The 16,706-nt window shown below is 47.2% G+C and overlaps 1 protein-coding gene across 1 annotated transcript; it reads left to right on the top strand.

The window, feature by feature from the left end:
• Window positions 1–6,263: 6,263 nt before the first annotated feature.
• On the top strand, window positions 6,264–16,144 carry LOC144602526 (zinc-binding protein A33-like). Its single transcript, XM_078415653.1, has 7 exons — window positions 6,264–6,674; window positions 6,752–6,847; window positions 7,577–7,810; window positions 8,470–8,492; window positions 8,667–8,701; window positions 13,157–13,218; window positions 15,620–16,144. The coding sequence occupies exons 1-7, from the start codon at window positions 6,264–6,266 to the stop codon at window positions 16,142–16,144; spliced, it is 1,386 nt and encodes a 461-aa protein (XP_078271779.1).
• The last annotated feature ends 562 nt before the right edge of the window (window positions 16,145–16,706 follow it).

Genomic DNA, 16,706 nt, shown 5'->3' with positions numbered 1-16,706 from the left:
CATATGTCTTGAGCTCAACTCTAAATTGACCCTAAATAAGTTATCCACGAGGCCAAGGCACCGGTTCATGCGAGCTGAATTAGGCCATTCGGCCCATCAATTCTACTCCGCCATCCAATCATGGCTGATCTACCTTACCCCCTCAACCCCGTTCTTCTGCTTGCTCCTCATGGCCTCTGACACCTTTAGTAATTAGGAATCTATCAATCTATGCCTTAGAAAGAAAAGATCCATTGACTTGGCCACCACAGGCGCCTGTGGCAATGAATTCCACAGATTCGCCGCCCTCTGGCTGAAGAAATTCCTCCTCGTCTCCTTCCCAATGGTACGTCCTTTTATTCTGAGGCCATGGCGTCTGGTCCTGGACTCTCCCGCTGGTGGAAACATCCTCTCCGCATCCACTCTATCCGGGAATCACAAACGATGCTTGTACTTAGTCTGCAGGAAGTACAGCAAGGAGATGCCACGAAGTTCAATAACAATCATCACCTCCCAACCCCCAGTGTGTTTACTTCGAATCTCTATTAAAAACGGCATGAAAACACCTTCATCACGGGTTGATCTTTCATATGTTGTCTCTTCAATTCTGTTTAAGAATAAGGGGTTTAAGAATAAGCCACAGTTTAAGAATAAAGGGTCGGCCATTTAGAACGGAGATGAGGAAGAACCTTTTCGGCCAGAGAGTTGTGAATCTGTGGAATTCTCTGCCTCAGAAGGCAGTGGAGGCCAATTCCCTGGATGCTTTCAAGAGAGAATTAGATAGAGCTCTTACAGATAGTGGAGTCAGGGGGCATGGGGAGAAGGGAGGAATGTGGTACTGATTATGGATGATCAGCCATGATCACAGTGAATGGCGGTGCTGGCGCGAAGGGCCGGATGAACTAGTCCTGCATCTATTGTCTATTGTCTATTGGTTGGTCCTTCTCTTTAACCAATAATACAACAACAACAAAAACCCACGAACAACGCAGCACATCCCATGCTGGGAATGTTCTAACGGTGGGCAAGGAAAGGGATAAACCAGAAGGGAGGAATGATGGACGAGCAGCAATCTATAGATGCCGGAAGCCTTAATATATAAAAAATATATATACTGGTGGGCAGGTACGACAAGAGAGAGAGAGAGAGAGAGAGAGAGAGAGAGAGAGAGAGAAGAGAGAAGAGAGAGAGAAAGAAAGAAAGAGAGAGAGAGAACGTTCCAACTAAACGACCCTCGTCAAATCTGGGAGACATTGGGAAATTACCATGTCCTAGGTCGTAGAGTCACAGGAAAGTGTAGAGTGAGGCCCAGCGCAAATTGGAGGAACAACACCTCATATTTCGCTTGGGCAGCTTACACCCCAGCGGTATGAACATTGACTGCTCTAACTACAGATAGCAGCATCTCAGGAGAGAAGGATTGGGTAACCCAAACCACCCCATCCCCGCGCACTTTCCCCTGCAACCGCAGGAGATGCAACACCTGTCCCTTTACCTCCCCCGTCAACTCCATCCAAGGACCCAAACAGTCTTTCCAGGTGAGACAGAGGTTCACCTGCACCTCCTCCAACCTCATCTATTGTATATGCTGCTCTAGATGTCAACTTCTTTACATCGGCGAAACCAAATGCTGGCTCGGCGATCGTTTCGCTCAACACCTTCGCTCAGTCTGCCTTAACCAACCTGATCTCCCGGTGGCTGAGCACTTCAACTCCCCCTCCCACTCCCAGTCTGACCTTTCTGTCATAGGCTTCCTCCAGTGCCATAGTGAGGCCCACCGGAAATTGGAGGAACAGCACCTCATATTTCGCTTGGGCAGCTTGCAGCCCAGCGGTATGAACATTGACTTCTCCAACTTTAGATAGTTCCTCTGTTCCTCTCTTCCCCTCCCCTTGCCAGTTCTCCCTCTATCTTCCTGTCTCCACCTATATCCTTCCTTTGTCCCGCCCCCCCTGACATCAGTCTGAAGAAGGGTCTCGACCCGAAACGTCACCCAATTCCTTCTCTCCAGAGATGCTGCCTTGACCCGCTGAGTTACTCCAGCATTTTGTGTCTACCTTCGATTTAAACCAACATCTGCAGTTTTTTCCTACACATTCTGCTGCAACTGGAGAACGCGTTGGCGAGTTCTCGCTTGACGTGTTATGTTTAATTTTTGATCAATCAGATTTCGGAAAGACGCCCTTAAATGGAAAGCACGTAGAGAATATTTAAGAGGAATAATTTGGGCCAAGTTGGATAGACCGGGCACTATTTCTTGGAGCGCAAAACGTTGAGGAGAGATAATATAGAGGCATATAAAATCACGAGGGGCATCGAAAGGGTGAATGAACAGTCTTTATCCCATTGTTGGGCAATCTAGAACTAGTGGGGTTACCAGGTTTAAGGTGAGATGGGGAGATTTAAAGGGAATCCTAGGGTCAACGTTTTCGCACATATATGGTATATGGAACGTGCTGTCAAGGGAGGTAGTTGAAACGACATCGAAAACGGGTGGCGCGCAGCGCAGAACAGAACTGCTCAGCAGGTCAGGCAGCATCTCTGGAGAGAAGGAATGGGCGGCGTTTCGGGTCGAGACCCTTCGTTCCCCACGGCCATTTCGAAGGACGTAGAAGGATCAATCATATTGAACGATCGTAAACAACAGTCTTGGAGTTTTGTGCCCTTCAATGCTCCGTGCAGATTTCCTAAGTATGTAAAGATTTGAGGCAGGGCCGTTTTTACAGCATTATGGGCCCCCGGGCAAAGCAGTGTACTGGGGCCCCTACCGTTACTCTCCCCCACCCCCCTTTCCCTACCAGCCCCCCACTATCGTGCCGGCGAAAAGCACTTACCGAAAAGCACTTAGCGATGGACTTAGGGTGCTACATTGTTGCGAAAAGCACCTACAGATCGCTGTGAGAAGCACTTAGTGACCGAAAATGTTGCGGAAAAAGCACTTATTGAACCTATATTTTTAAAGTAGTATTTATTTATTGCAAGTCACTTAACATACACAGATCAGCATGGGGCCCCTATGCTCGTGGGCCCCCGGGCAAGTGCCCATCAGGTCCATGCGTTAAGATGGCCCTGATTTGAGGTTCTTCTTCAGAAGGGCCTCGACCCGAAACGTCGCCCATTCATGCTCTCCTGAGATGCTGCCTGACCTGCTGAGTTACTCCAGCAGTTTTGTGAATAAATACCTTCGATTTGTACCAGCATTCGCAGTTATTTTCTTACACATTGAATGGTGGTGCTGGCTCGAAGGGCTGAATGGCCTCCTCCTGCGTCTATTATCTATTGTCTATTGCAGTCAATTACCATTCATTATACGACGTGGCAGGGTGCGGAGTGGATAACGCGATACTGCAGGAATTCAGCCGCTCCCAAAAGCAAATAGTATCTGCAGTTCCTTCCTACACATGTAGATTACACCGAGAGAGTGTGGAACGGCACATTTCACCGGTGTTCGCACGTTACCATTTAACAGGTGCTCGAAATTTATATTTCACCATCGTTTCCCATCCACGTGTGGCACCATTTTGGCCTTGCCGCCTATGTTCTGTTTCACACTGTCCCAGGTCCATATCTCTGGTATATTCACTTTCAAGAACTAACGGCCGCTCCCTCCTGTGAGATTAGTTGCAGGTTTGCTCGGACAACTTCACAATGAACCCTTGCCGTTTAATGTGGATAAATGTGAGTTCCACTTTGGGGGTAAGAATAGGAAGACAGATTGTTATCTGAATGGTGTCAAGTTAGGAAAAGGGGATGTACAACGAGATCTGGGTGTCCAAGTGCATCAATCACTGAAAGGAAGCATGCAGGTACAGCAGGCAGTGAAGAAAGCCAATGGAATGTTGGCCTTCATAACAAGAGGAGTTGAGTATAGGAGCAAAGAGGTCCTTCTGCAGTTTGTCAGGGCCCTAGTGAGACCACACCTGGAGTGCTGTGTGCAGTTTTGGTCTCCAAATTTGAGGAGGGATATTTTTGCTATTGAGGGCGTGCAGCGTAGGTTCACTAGGTTAATTCCTGGAATTCCGGGACTGTCGTATGTTGAACGACTGGAGCGACTAGGCTGGTATACACTGGAAATTAGAAGGATGAGAGGGGATCTTATTGAAACATATAAGATTATTAAGGGATTGGACACGTTAGAGGCAGGAAACATGTTCCCAATGTTGGGGGAGTCCAGAACCAGGCGCCATAGTTTAAGAATAAGGGGTAGGCCATTGACAACGGAGATGAGGAAAAACTTTTTCACTCAGAGAGTTGTAAATCTGTGGAACTCTCTGCCTCAGAAGGCAGTGGAGGCCAATTCTCTGGATGCTTTCAAGAGAGAGCTAGATAGAGCTCTTAAGGATAGCAGAGTCAGGGGTATGGGGAGAAGGCAGGAACGGGGTACTGATTGAGAATGATCTGCTATGATCGCATTCAATGACGGTGCTGGCTCGAAAGGCCGAATGGCCTACTCCTGCACCTATTCTCTATTGTCTATTGTTTATTGAGTCCTAATAAAGATTGGTGGGTGTATGGAACGGGTTGCCAGAGGAGGTAGTTGGGGCAGGGACTATCCCAACATACAAGATAGTTAGACAGGTAGATGGATAGGACAGGTTTGGAAGGATATGGGTCAAACGCAGGCAGGTGGGACTGGTGTAACTGGGACATGGCGGATGCTACGGGCAAGTTGAGCCGAAGGTCCTTTTTCCACGCCTTATCAGGACCACGTTACTAATAAAGACTTTGTCGTTCTCTGCCTTAAAAATATCCATCGATTTGGCCTCCACAGCTTTTTGCTTCCATGAATTCCACAGATTCGGGGGGGGGGGGGGGGGGGGGAGGCAGGAATGGGGTAGTGTTTGAGAATGATCAGCCATGATTACATTGAATGTTGTTTGACTTCATACACTTCACTTCCAATTTCCATCCTGCCCTTAAATATATGTGGACTATCTCTGTTATCTCCCTCCCGTTTCTGAACCTCACCATCTCCATCACAGGAGACAGACTGGTGCCTGACATCTACTTTTAACCCACTGACTCGCACAGCTATCTGGACTACACTTCTTCCCACCCGGTCTCCTGCAAAAAGTCTATCCCCTACTCCCAATTCCTCCGTCTACGCCGCATCTGCGCCCGGGATGTGGTGTTTCACACTAGGGCATCAGAGATGTCCTAATTCTTCAGGAAACGGGGCTTCCCCTCTTCCATTATAGATGAGGCTCTCACTAGGGTCTCTTCTACATCCCGCAGCTCCACTCTTGCTCCCCCTCCCCCAAACCGTAACAAGGACAGAATCCCCCTCGTTCTCACCTTCCACCCCACCAGCCAGCGGATCCAATAAATCGTCATCCAACATTTCCGTCACCTACAACGGGACCCCACCACTGGCCATATCTTCCCATCCCCTCCCCTTTCTGCGTTCCGCAGAGACCATTCCCTCCTTGTCCCTTGTCCACTCGTTCCTTCCCACACAAACCACCCCATCCCCGGGCACTTTCCCCTCAACCGCAGGAGATGCAACACCTGTCCCTTTACCTTCCCCCTCAACTCCATGCAAGGACCCAAACAGTCTTTCCAGGTGAGACAGAGGTTCACCTGCACCTCCTCCAACCGCATCTATTGCATCCGCTGCTCCAGATGTCAACTTATTTACATCGGCGAAACCAAACGCAGGTTCGGCGATCGCTTCGCTCAAAACCTGCGCTCAGTCCGCATTAGACAATCTGATCCCCGGTGGCTGAGCACTTCAACTTCCCCTCCCATTCCGAGTCTGACCTTTCTGTCATGGGCCTCCTCCATTGCCATAGTGAGTCCCACCGGGAATTGGAGGAACAGCACCTCATATTTTGCCTGGGCAGCTTGCAGCCCAGCGGTATGAACATCGACTCTGTCCCTCGCTTCCCCTCCCCTTCCCAGATCTCCCATTATCTTCCTGTCTCCATCTATATCCTTCCTTTGTCCCGCTCCCTGACATCAGTCTGAAGAAGGGTCTCGACCCGAAACGTCGCCCATTCCTTCTCTCCTGAGATGCTGCCTGACCTGCTGAGTTACTCCAGCATTTTGTGAATAAATACCTTCGATTTGTACCAGCATTCGCAGTTATTTTATTACACATTGAATGGTGGTGCTGGCTCGAAGGGCTGAATGGCCTCCTCCTGCGTCTCTTATCTATTGTCTATTGCAGTCAATTACCATTCATTATACGACGTGGCAGGGTGCGGAGTGGATAACGCGATACTGCAGGAATTCAGCCGCTCCCAAAAGCAAATAGACTTCGAACCTTTGTGCCGGGAATTAAAATGGCTTCGAAAGACAAGGTCGAGAGTTTAACCGAGGAGGCAGTTTGTCCCATCTGCCTGGATTTCTTCACCGACCCGGTTATACTGGAGTGCGGGCACAACTACTGCCGCTCCTGTATCACACAGAGTTGGGGCAGGGAGGGGAGAAACTCCTGCCCGGAATGCAGAGAGGAGTTTGCAGACCGCACCCTCAAAGTCAATCGGGCCTTGGCGAGACTGTCTGAGAAAGCTCGAGCACTGAGCCTGAACACAGAAGAGAAGGGAAGTAAACTTTTCTGCGAGGAACATCAGGAAGAAATGAAGCTGTTTTGTGAGAATGACAAGAAACTGATCTGTGTGATTTGTCGAGATGCGCTGGAACACAGAAACCACAGCTTCCAGCCGATTAAAGAAGCCGTTGACATCTACAAGGTTAATGCAAACAGATTTGTATCTTTATTTACCTTGTTAAGCCTTTGTTGTCTAACGCCTTTATTCTTTGATTTTAGGCTCGGGTAAAATCGGCCATAGAATCTGTCACGAAAAATAAATCTGATATCGAAGAAATAGAACAGCAACAACTACGAAAGATTTCCAAAGTTCGGGTGAGGCCTTTCTGTCTGGAATTTTTATGCAGCGTTGCTCATTTTAATGTGTAGTGGACATGTTGGATCAATCGACTGCTGAAATTAGGTGCGTTGGGAGGAACTGCAGATGCTGGTTTAAACCGAAGATAGGCACAAAAAGCTGGAGTAACTCAGCGGGACTGGCGGCATCTCTGGAGAGAATGAATGGGTGACGTTTCAGGACGAGACCCTTCTTCAGACTGGTTACAGATAAGGGAAACGAGGGACAGGGAGTAGACGATGATGCAGAGAAATAAAGAACAATGAATAAAAGATATGGAAACAAGTAACGACGATAAAGGAAACAGGCCATTGTTAGCTGTTTATGGGGTGAAAGGGAGAAGTTAGTGCGACTTGGGTGGGGGGGGGGGAGGGGGGAGGGGGGATAGAGAGAGAGGGAATGCCGAGGCTACCTGAAGTGAGAGAAGTCAATATTACTGGGCTGAAAGCTGCCCAAGCGAAATATGGGATGCTGTTCCTCTAATTTTGGAATTAGCCTCCCTCTGACAATGGAGGAGACCTAGGACGGAAAGGTCAGTGTGGGGATGGGAAGGAGAATTACATTTCTTTGTTTCAGGAAAATGTGAGAGAATTTGATTGATTAGATAATTCTGAGAACCGGACACTGATGGGCTATATGGTCACTTATTCTGTAAACAAACACAATACAGAAATATATTATGTTAATCTTCAGCATTCATTTGACAGGAAGAGTCACACAGCCTTCAGTCCCATGTCACATCCCAGTTTGCTGAACTGCACCAGATTATCACTGAGAAAGAAAAGTACTTCCTCACAGATATCCGAGAAGATGAGGAGCGGATTCTAAATCTAATGGAGAAAAATCTTCGGGAGATTCAAGAGAATTTAAATTTTATCCAGGAGGAACTCCTGCGTTTACTGGAACGGATGGAACAAAAAGACAGCATGAAATTTCTAAAGGTAAGGAAGTCTATTTAAATTTGCTTCTATAAATGTGCACCGTCACAAAATGGCATCTGTTATATTTGAAACAAATTCAACTATGTTGTCTATTGTCAGCATCTGCAGTTCCTTCCCACACATCACTAACATCATATTCAATAGACAAGAGACAAGAGGTGCAGAAGTAGACCATTCAGCCCTTCGAGCCAGCAACTCCATTCAATGTGATCATGGCTGATCATTCTCAATTAGTACCCTGTCCCTGCCTTCTCCCCATACCTCCTGACTCCGCTATCCTTAAGAGCTCTATCTAGCTCTCTCTTGAAAGCATCCAGAGAAATGGCCTCCACTGCCTGCTGAGGCAGAGAATTCCACAGATTCACAACTCTCTGGCTGAAAAAGTTTCTCCTCATCTCCGTTCTAAATGGTCTACCCCTTATTCGGCTGAAACGCACACCATGTCCAGACTATCCTGTCAGCATCGTGTAATTTTTAGAATAATTTTTATACTTCCTCCATCGGTTCTATGTCTGCAATATCATTATTCTTCTCTGTGTGTCATTGGGGGTGAGAGTGGACAAATGGGAATTTTTAACACCTCGTAATAATCTGGGTGAAATTCGTGCTCTCAGTAGTACCTTCTCGGTCAATTCAGTCTTGCGTTTTATATATTTCAGGAGGAAGCTGTTCGCAAGCGAAGGTAGGGCATGTTCTTCACTGAAACTCTACACGTAACATATTTCCTCATAAACTTCAATGCACGATTTGTAATCAGCTATTTAATATTTGCAGGATTAGTGATGATTTCCATACATTGTCAGTGACAGATGTTGCCATAACGGCTGAAAAATTCAACCACCTCTTTTTGTTGAAGGCAGTTGATAGAAACGTTTGACTCCTTTAAACAAGGTAAAACATATGGACTTATTTCACTTGGTTTGTGGGACACATTGATGTTTTTATGTGGTGCAAAGATTGGCCAGGATAAAGCACTGAATTGTAATTGGAATTTCATTCCTGCACCAACCCACTGACTGAGAAGCCTCACGCACACATGGTCAGCTGGAGACGTTAGATCCTGGAACACATGGAACACAGGAGCATGATAGGCAATAGACAATAGGTGCAGGAGGAGGCCATTCGGCCCTTCGAGCGAGCACCGCCATTCAATGTGATCATGGCTGATCATTCTCAATAAGTACTTCATTCCTGCCTTCTCCCCTGACTCCGCTATCCTTAAGAGCTCTAACTAGCTCTCTCTTGAATGTATTCAGAGAATTGGCCTCCACTGCCTTCTGAGGCAGAGAATTCCACAGATTCACAACTCTCTGACTGAAAAGGTTTTTCCCCATCTCAGTTCTAAATGGGCTATCCCTTATTCTTAAACTGTGGCCCCTTGTTCTGGACTCCCCCAACATTGGGAACATTTTCCTGCCTCTAACGTGTCCAACCCCTTAATAATCTTATACGTTTCGATAAGAACCCCTCTCATCCTTCTAAATTCCAGTGTATACAAGCCTAGTCGCTCCAGTCTTTCAACATTTGACAGTCCTGCCATTCCGGGAATTAACCTAGTAAACCTACGCTGCACGCCCTCAATAGCAAGAATAACCTTCCTCAAATTTGGAGAACAAAACTGCACACAGTACTCCAGGTGCGGTCTCACTAGGGCCCTGTACAACTGCAGAAGGACCTCTTTGCTCCTATACTCAACTCCCCTTGTTATGAAGGCCAACATTCCATTGGCGTTCTTCACTGCCTGCTGTACCTGCATGCTTCCTTTCAGTGACTGATGCACTAGGACACCCGTTGTCCGTCCCCTTTTTCTAACTTGACACCATTCAGGTAATACTCTGCCGTCCTATTCTTACCACCAAAGTGGATAATCTCACACTTATCCACATTAAACTGCATCTGCCATGCATCCGCCCACTCACACAACCTGTCCAAGTCACCCTGCAACCTCATAGCATCTTCCTCACAGTTCACACTACCACCGAGCTTTGTATCATCTGCAAATTTGCTAATGGTACGTTTAATCCCTTCATCCGTCATTAATGTATATTGTAAATAGCTGCGGTCCCAGCACCGAGCCTTGCGGTACCACACTAGTTACTGCCTGCCATTCTGAAAGGGACCCATTTATCCCCACTCTTTGCTTTCTTCCTGTCAACCAATTGTCTATCCATGTCAGTACCCTACCTCCAATACCTTGTACTCTAATTTTGCCCACTAATCTCCTATGTGGAACCTTGTCGAAGGCTTTCTGAAAGTCAAGGTACACCACATCCACCGGCTCTCCCCTGTCCATTTTCCTAGTTACATCCTCAAAGAATTCCAGCAGATTAGTCAAACATGATTTCCCCTTCGTAAATCCATGGTGACTCGGAACGATCCTGTTACTGCCATCCTAATGCTCTGCAATTTTGTCTTTTATAATTTACTCCAGCATCTTCCCCACCACTGATGTAAGACGAACTGGTCTATAATTTCCCGTTTTCTCTCTCCCTCCTTTCTTAATAAGTGGGACAACATTAGCTACCCTTCAATCCACAGGAACTGATACTGAATCTATACAACATTGGTAAATGTTCACCAATGCGTCTACAATTTCTAGCGCCACCTCCTTATGTACTCTGGGATGCAGACCATCAGGCCCTGGGGATTTATCAGCCTTCAGTCCCATCAGTCTACCCAACACCATTTCCTGCCTAATGTGGATTTCCTTCAGTTGCTCCGTCACCCTAGGATCTCTGGCCACTAGAACATCTGGGAGATTGCTTGTATCTTCCTTAGTGAAGACAGATCCAAAGTACCGGTTCAACTCGTCTGCCATTTCTTTGTTCCCCATAATAAATTTCCCCGCTTCTGTCTTCAAGGGACCCACATTTGCCTTGACTATTTTCTTCCTCTTTACATACCTAAAAAAGCTTTTACTATCCTCCTTTATATTATTGGCTAGTTTACCCTCGTACCTCATCTTTTCTCCCCGTATTGCCTTCTTAGTCATCTTTTGTTGCTCTTTAAAAAAGTCCCAATCCTCTGGCTTCCCACTCTTCTTTGCATGGTTGTACTACTTCTCTTTTATTTTTATGCTGTCCTTGACTTCCCTTGTCAGCCACTGGTGCCTCTTACTCCCCTTAGAATCTTACCTCCTGTTTGGGATAAATTGATCCTGCAACTTCTGAATTATTCCCAGGAATACCTGCCATTGCTGTTCTACCGTCTTCCCTGCTAGGGCCTCCTTCCAGTCAATTATGGCCAGCTCCTGCCTCATGCCTCTGTAATCCCCTTCGCTATACTCTAATACTTACATTTCCGATTTTCCCTTCTCCCTCTCAATTTGTAGAGTAAAACCTATCATATTGAGATCACTGCCTCCTAATGGCTCTTTTACCTTGAGTCCCCTTATCAGATTAGGTTCATTACACAACACTAAATCCACAATTGCCTTCTTCCGAGTAGGCTCCAGTACAAGCTGTTCTAAGAATCCATCTTGGAGACACTCCACAAACTCTCTTTCCTGGGGTCCATTACCAACCTGATTTTCCCAGTCTACCTGCATGTTGAAATCTCCCATAACCACCGTAGCATTACATTTGTGACATGCCAATTTTAGCTACTGATTCAACTTGCACCCTATGTCAAGGCTACTGTTTGGGGGCCTGTAGATAACTCCCATTAGGGTCTTTTTACCCTTACAATTCCTCATTTCTATCCATACTGATTCTACATCTCCTGATTCTATGTCACCCCTTGCAAGGGAGTGAATATCATTCCTCACCAACAGAGTGACCCCACCACCTCTGCCCACCTGTCTGTCTTTTCTATATGTTGCATACCCCTGAATATTCAGTTCCTAGACCTGGCCCTCTTGTAGCCATGTCTCAGTGATTCCCACAACATCATACTTGCCAATGTCTAAATAAGCCTCGGGCTCATCCACTTCATTTTTTGTACTTCGCGCATTTAAATACAACACTTTAATTTCGGTATTCACCTCCCCTCTCACACCGGTCACAATTGGCCCTGACCTTACTCTCTTATCCCTTCTCGAACTTCCCTTCCCATTCATTCGAGATTCCTTTGCAATTTCTCCTCTATTCACTTCCCCGTTAACTCCATCTTCATATTCCCAGTTTGTCAACCCCTCCCCCCCACTACTTAGTTTAAAGCCACACTTGTAGCACTAGCAAACCTACCTGCCAGAATGTTGGTCCCCTGTTGTTAAGGGGTAACCCGTCCCTTTTGTACAGGTCACCCCTACCCCAGAAGAGATCCCAGTGGTCTAGAAATCTAAATCCCTGCTCCCTGCTCCCTGCACCAGCCCCTCAGCCATACATTCATATCCCCGATCTCTCTGTTCCTGCCCTCACCAGCACGAGGTACAGGTAGGAGTCCAGAGACAACCACCTTTGACGTCCTACTTCTCAGTCTTCTTCCTAACTCTCTAAACTCACGTTGCAGTATCTCCTTCCTCCTCTTCCTGACGTCGTTCGTGCCCACGTGCACAACTGCGTCCGGTTGATCACCTTCCCTCGCTAGGATGTTCTGAAGCCGCTCCGTGATGTCTTGAACCCTGGCACCAGGGAGGCAACAGACCATCCTCGAGTCCCGCCATCCGCCAAAGAATCTACTGCCCGTACCTCGGTAGTCAGGAAATTGGAAGTAACAGAATTAAATTATAATGAACAACGAATGAGCAGTATTGTCATGGGGATACGAGGGCGTCCTGTGGAGGTCTGTGCCATGGGCCCTGCCTAACCTGTAAGTGACTATCGTTGACTCTGGTTGACTCAGGTCTGCCCCCTGTTGGACCCTTGAGCCGCACAGACTTTCTCAAAACCCATACTGGTGCATTGTAAGAACGAGACCGGATAGATCTCGGCCCAAGATCTAGTTTCGGAAAAGCACGCACAGTTTCATCGGCCTGACATAGATACCCTTAAACACATTCACAAGAAAAAAATCCTGTTCGTGGGTACAACCTCCTCAATTTAGTAACATACGCTAAGAGTCAGGAAATTATATTTCAGCTTTGCAGGACTTAGGCATAATTTGGAGTATTTTGTGCAGTTCTGGTCGTCCCTTTGCAGGAAGAATGTGGATGCCTTGGGAAATGTGCAGAAGAGGTTTACCAGAATGCTGCCTGGATTAGAGGGCATTAGCTATTAGGAGAGGTCGGATACATTTGCTTGTTTTATGTGGACTGTCAAAGGCTGAAGGGAAACTGATAGAATTATTTTAAATTATGAGAAGGTGTAAATCGTAGAGGGCATATGTTCAAGGAAACAGAATGAAAATTTAACGGAGGATTGTAAGGCTTTTTAAAAGTACACCTAACTTCTAAGAATATGCTTCCAGGGGGCACTGCAGTAGCAGCGATCACACCGATGTTTGAGAGGTATTTACACAGCCAATACAGGGTACGTGGGATAGGCACGGGCAAGGAAAAGAGGAAAACGGGCCATGTGCAACCAAATGGGATTAATTTATGTTCATAGGCATCATGGATGGCGCTGATATGCTGGGCCAAAGGGCGTGTACCTGTTCTGTATGTTTCTATTGGGGGAAGGATATTCATGCTATTGAGGGTGTGCAGCGTAGGTTTACTAGGTTAATTCCTGGAATGGCAGGACTGTCGTATGTTGAAAGACTGGAGTGTCTAGGCTTGTATAGACTGGAATTTAGAAGGATGAGAGGGGATCTTATCGAAACATATAAGATTATTAAAGGGTTGGACACGTTAGAGGCAGGAAACATGTTCAAAACTTTGGGGGAGTCCAGAACAAGGGGCCACAATTTAAGAATATGGGGTAGGCCATTTAGAATGGAGATGAGGAAAAACATTTTCAGTCGGAGAGTTGTAAATCTGTGGAGTTTTCTGCCTCAGAAGTCAGTGGATACCAATTCTCTGAGCGCATTCAAGAGAGAGCTAGATAGAGCTCTTAAGGATAGCGGAGTCAGGGGGTATGAGGAGAAGGCAGGAACGGGGTACTGATTGAGAATGATCAGCCATGACATATTGAATGGTGGTGGTGGCTCGAAGGGCCGAATGGCCTACTCGTGTGTCGATTGTCTATGTTCTATATTAAAGAGAAAGTGAGGAGATCTCAGTGAAACACAAAGTTCTACTCGACTTAACAGGCAGCATGATGGGAGGATCTTTCCCTTTCCTGAGGTGTCCAGAACAGAGGTTATCGTCTCAGAATAGGCAGTAGGTTATATAGGACAGAGATAAGAAGATAGTTCTGCACTCAGAGGATGGTAGACCTTTGGGATTCTCCGTATCGGATGGCAGTGAAGGCTCAGTGATTCACTTCATTCAGTCCCAGTCTACTGCAGGGAAATGGACCCTTCGACCCACTATCTCTATTCCGATCATTTTGCACACCTACATCAATCCCATTGGTTCACAACACGTCAACGCCCTTATATACCTCGCGTGTACAACTGTCTGTCTAAATGACTCTTGAAGTTAGTGATTCCACCTCCTCCAATGGGAGCATGTTCCAGGTATCAACTACTCTCTGTGCAAGAGATTTATCCCTCACATCTATGTACTAAAACTCTCGCCTGTTTGTTTGTTTGTTCCTGAACTACAGCCAAAACGGTTCACGATAGCACAACAATTTTAGGCCCAGCTTACTCACCGTCGTCCCTTTGGTGCTAATGGAAGGAGTTTCATTGAAATCAGTGTTATATTTTTTAAGTTATTCACATTTTAAAGTTTAAATCTATCTCCTAGGGAGGGAGGGAGGGAGGGAGGGTGGAGGAGGAGGGAGCATAAGGGGGGTTCAAGGGGATGGAGTAGGATTGAGGGGAAGCTGGAGGGGGGAGGTTGTGTGGAAGGAGTGGGGTGGGGGATGGAGGATTAGAGGAGGGGAGCGGGTAGGGGGAGGGTGGAAGGAGAGGGTGCTGCACCAATGCAGTAGAGGTTTGGGCCCACTTGGTCTAGTCTTCTTTAAAACTCCATCCTCTCACTTTAAACCAATAACCTTGTTTTTGGTACCATTAAGATGGGGAACTGAATCTGACTAACTACCCCCTCACTGTGTCTCGTAAACTTGTAAAGTTCTCCCAGGACTCCAAATCAGCATTATTCAAGTCCTCCAATGGAGGCAACATCCCGGTGAATCACCTTTGTACTCTCTCCAGCACAGTCACATCTTTCCTCATTTTTAATTACCTCCAGTAAACATTTAACTCCTCAACTGCCCCGCCAATCTAGCCCCCATTTTCACCACCATAAGCAAAAGCACTCAATATCACGCCCGCACACCCATCCGCCCACCATTTCTCCTATCTCCTCTCTCCCAATTCCATCTGCTTGCCCACGACATATCAGCATGGAGGCAACCAATGGAGGCAACTTCCCGGTGCATCTCCTTTGCACTCTCTCCAGCATAGTCACATCTTTCCCCCTGTATCACCAAAATATAACGACCTCATTTTTAATTACCTCCAGTAGACATTTAACTCCTCAACTGTCCCGCCAGTCAAGCCCCCTTTTCACTCAATATCACGCCCGCACACCCATCCGCCCACCACTTCTCCTACCTCCTCTCTCCCAATTGCATCTGCTTGCCCACGACATACCACAACTCTCGCCTCAACCTCGGGAGAAAATACCCGGGAAGGATTTCTGTTGTCCATCTTACGTGGTAGGGGGAGGGGGAAAGAAAACCCCGGGCAAGGTTTCAGTTGTCCGCCCGCCTGTGCCTGAGGCCGAGCGGCCTCTCCCCCGGTCCCGGGGCCGCGCTGCCCGAGTCTCCCCCCGACCCCCGGGGACTCTCTGATTCTCTGCTTCTCCCCCCAGTCTCCGTCACCCTGGATGTGGAAACAGCGCATGCGCAGCTCGAGGTGTCTGAGGATCTGAAGAGGGTGAGACGGACCGGGACCTGGAGGAGTCTCCCTGACACCGGGAAGAGGTTTACAGTCTGGCCGTGTGTGATGGGATCGCAGGGATTCACATCGGGGAGACATTACTGGGAGGTGGAGGTGGCGGGGAGTGAGTACTGGAGTCTGGGAGTCGCCGCAGAGTCTGTGGAGAGGAAGGGACCGGTCAGACTGACCCCGGAGACTGGAGTCTGGAGCATCAGGCGGCTGGATGACAAGTTTGTTGCACGCACCTCCCCTCGATCCGGTCTCCCCGCCCGTCCCATCCCCGGGAGGGTGGGAGTTTATCTCAGTTACGAGTCCGGGACAGTTTCGTTTTACGATGCGGGCACCAAGTCCCATCTCCACACCTTCACTGGGAATAAATTCACGGAGAAACTTTATCCTTTCTTCGCGCTCTGGGTTGCAGATCAGTGGCTGAGAATCTGCTCCGGTTCCGCTCCGTGTCAGTAATTAAGAAATTCTATCAATCCTTCACCAGCACCGGGAATATAGTTAAATCACCTCGGTTCTTTTAGAGGTTAAACAAGTCTGTTCTGGGAATCGATGACCATAAAATTCCTAGACTGCCGCCTGTGATGATAATAATAATAATAATAATAATAATAATAATAATAAATAAAAAATCATTTAATTGTCCCACACCGTGGAAATTTACAGTGTTACAGCAGCAAAGTGGATAACAGGAGACATTCATTATAAATAAAAATAAAGACAAGGATAAATTGTCATCAGTTTACTGTGTATTCCTTAACTGTTGACTGGTCTGGTGGGAGCAGTGCTGGTTGTGCAGTCTCACAGCAGCGGGAAGGAAGGAAGGACCTCAGATATCTCAAGTTAAAGAGCAAATCGGAGCTCGGTGTCTCTGTAGTCACAAGAGACTGCAGATACTGGAATCTTCAACAAAAGACAAAGTGCTGGAGTAACTCAGTGAGTCAGACAGCGTCTGTGGGGGGAACTGGACAGACGAGGTTTCAGATTGGGACCCTTCTTCAGCTTGTCCGCCCGCTTGTTC

This window comes from Rhinoraja longicauda, chromosome 19 (genome assembly GCF_053455715.1).
Source record: "Rhinoraja longicauda isolate Sanriku21f chromosome 19, sRhiLon1.1, whole genome shotgun sequence".
NCBI lineage: Eukaryota > Metazoa > Chordata > Chondrichthyes > Rajiformes > Arhynchobatidae > Rhinoraja > Rhinoraja longicauda.
The sequence above is the reverse complement of the archived record's forward strand: the minus strand, read 5'-3'. Positions and strand labels throughout refer to the sequence as shown.

Excerpts from the sequence above, each read along its gene's own strand:
- LOC144602526 (XM_078415653.1), top strand. The coding sequence starts at position 6,264 with ATGGCTTCGAAAGACAAGGTCGAGAGTTTAACCGAGGAGGCAGTTTGT. Across the intron at positions 6,675-6,751 it reads AAGCCGTTGACATCTACAAG|GCTCGGGTAAAATCGGCCAT; the intron begins GTTAATGCAAAC and ends CTTTGATTTTAG. Across the intron at positions 6,848-7,576 it reads GAAAGATTTCCAAAGTTCGG|GAAGAGTCACACAGCCTTCA; the intron begins GTGAGGCCTTTC and ends TTCATTTGACAG.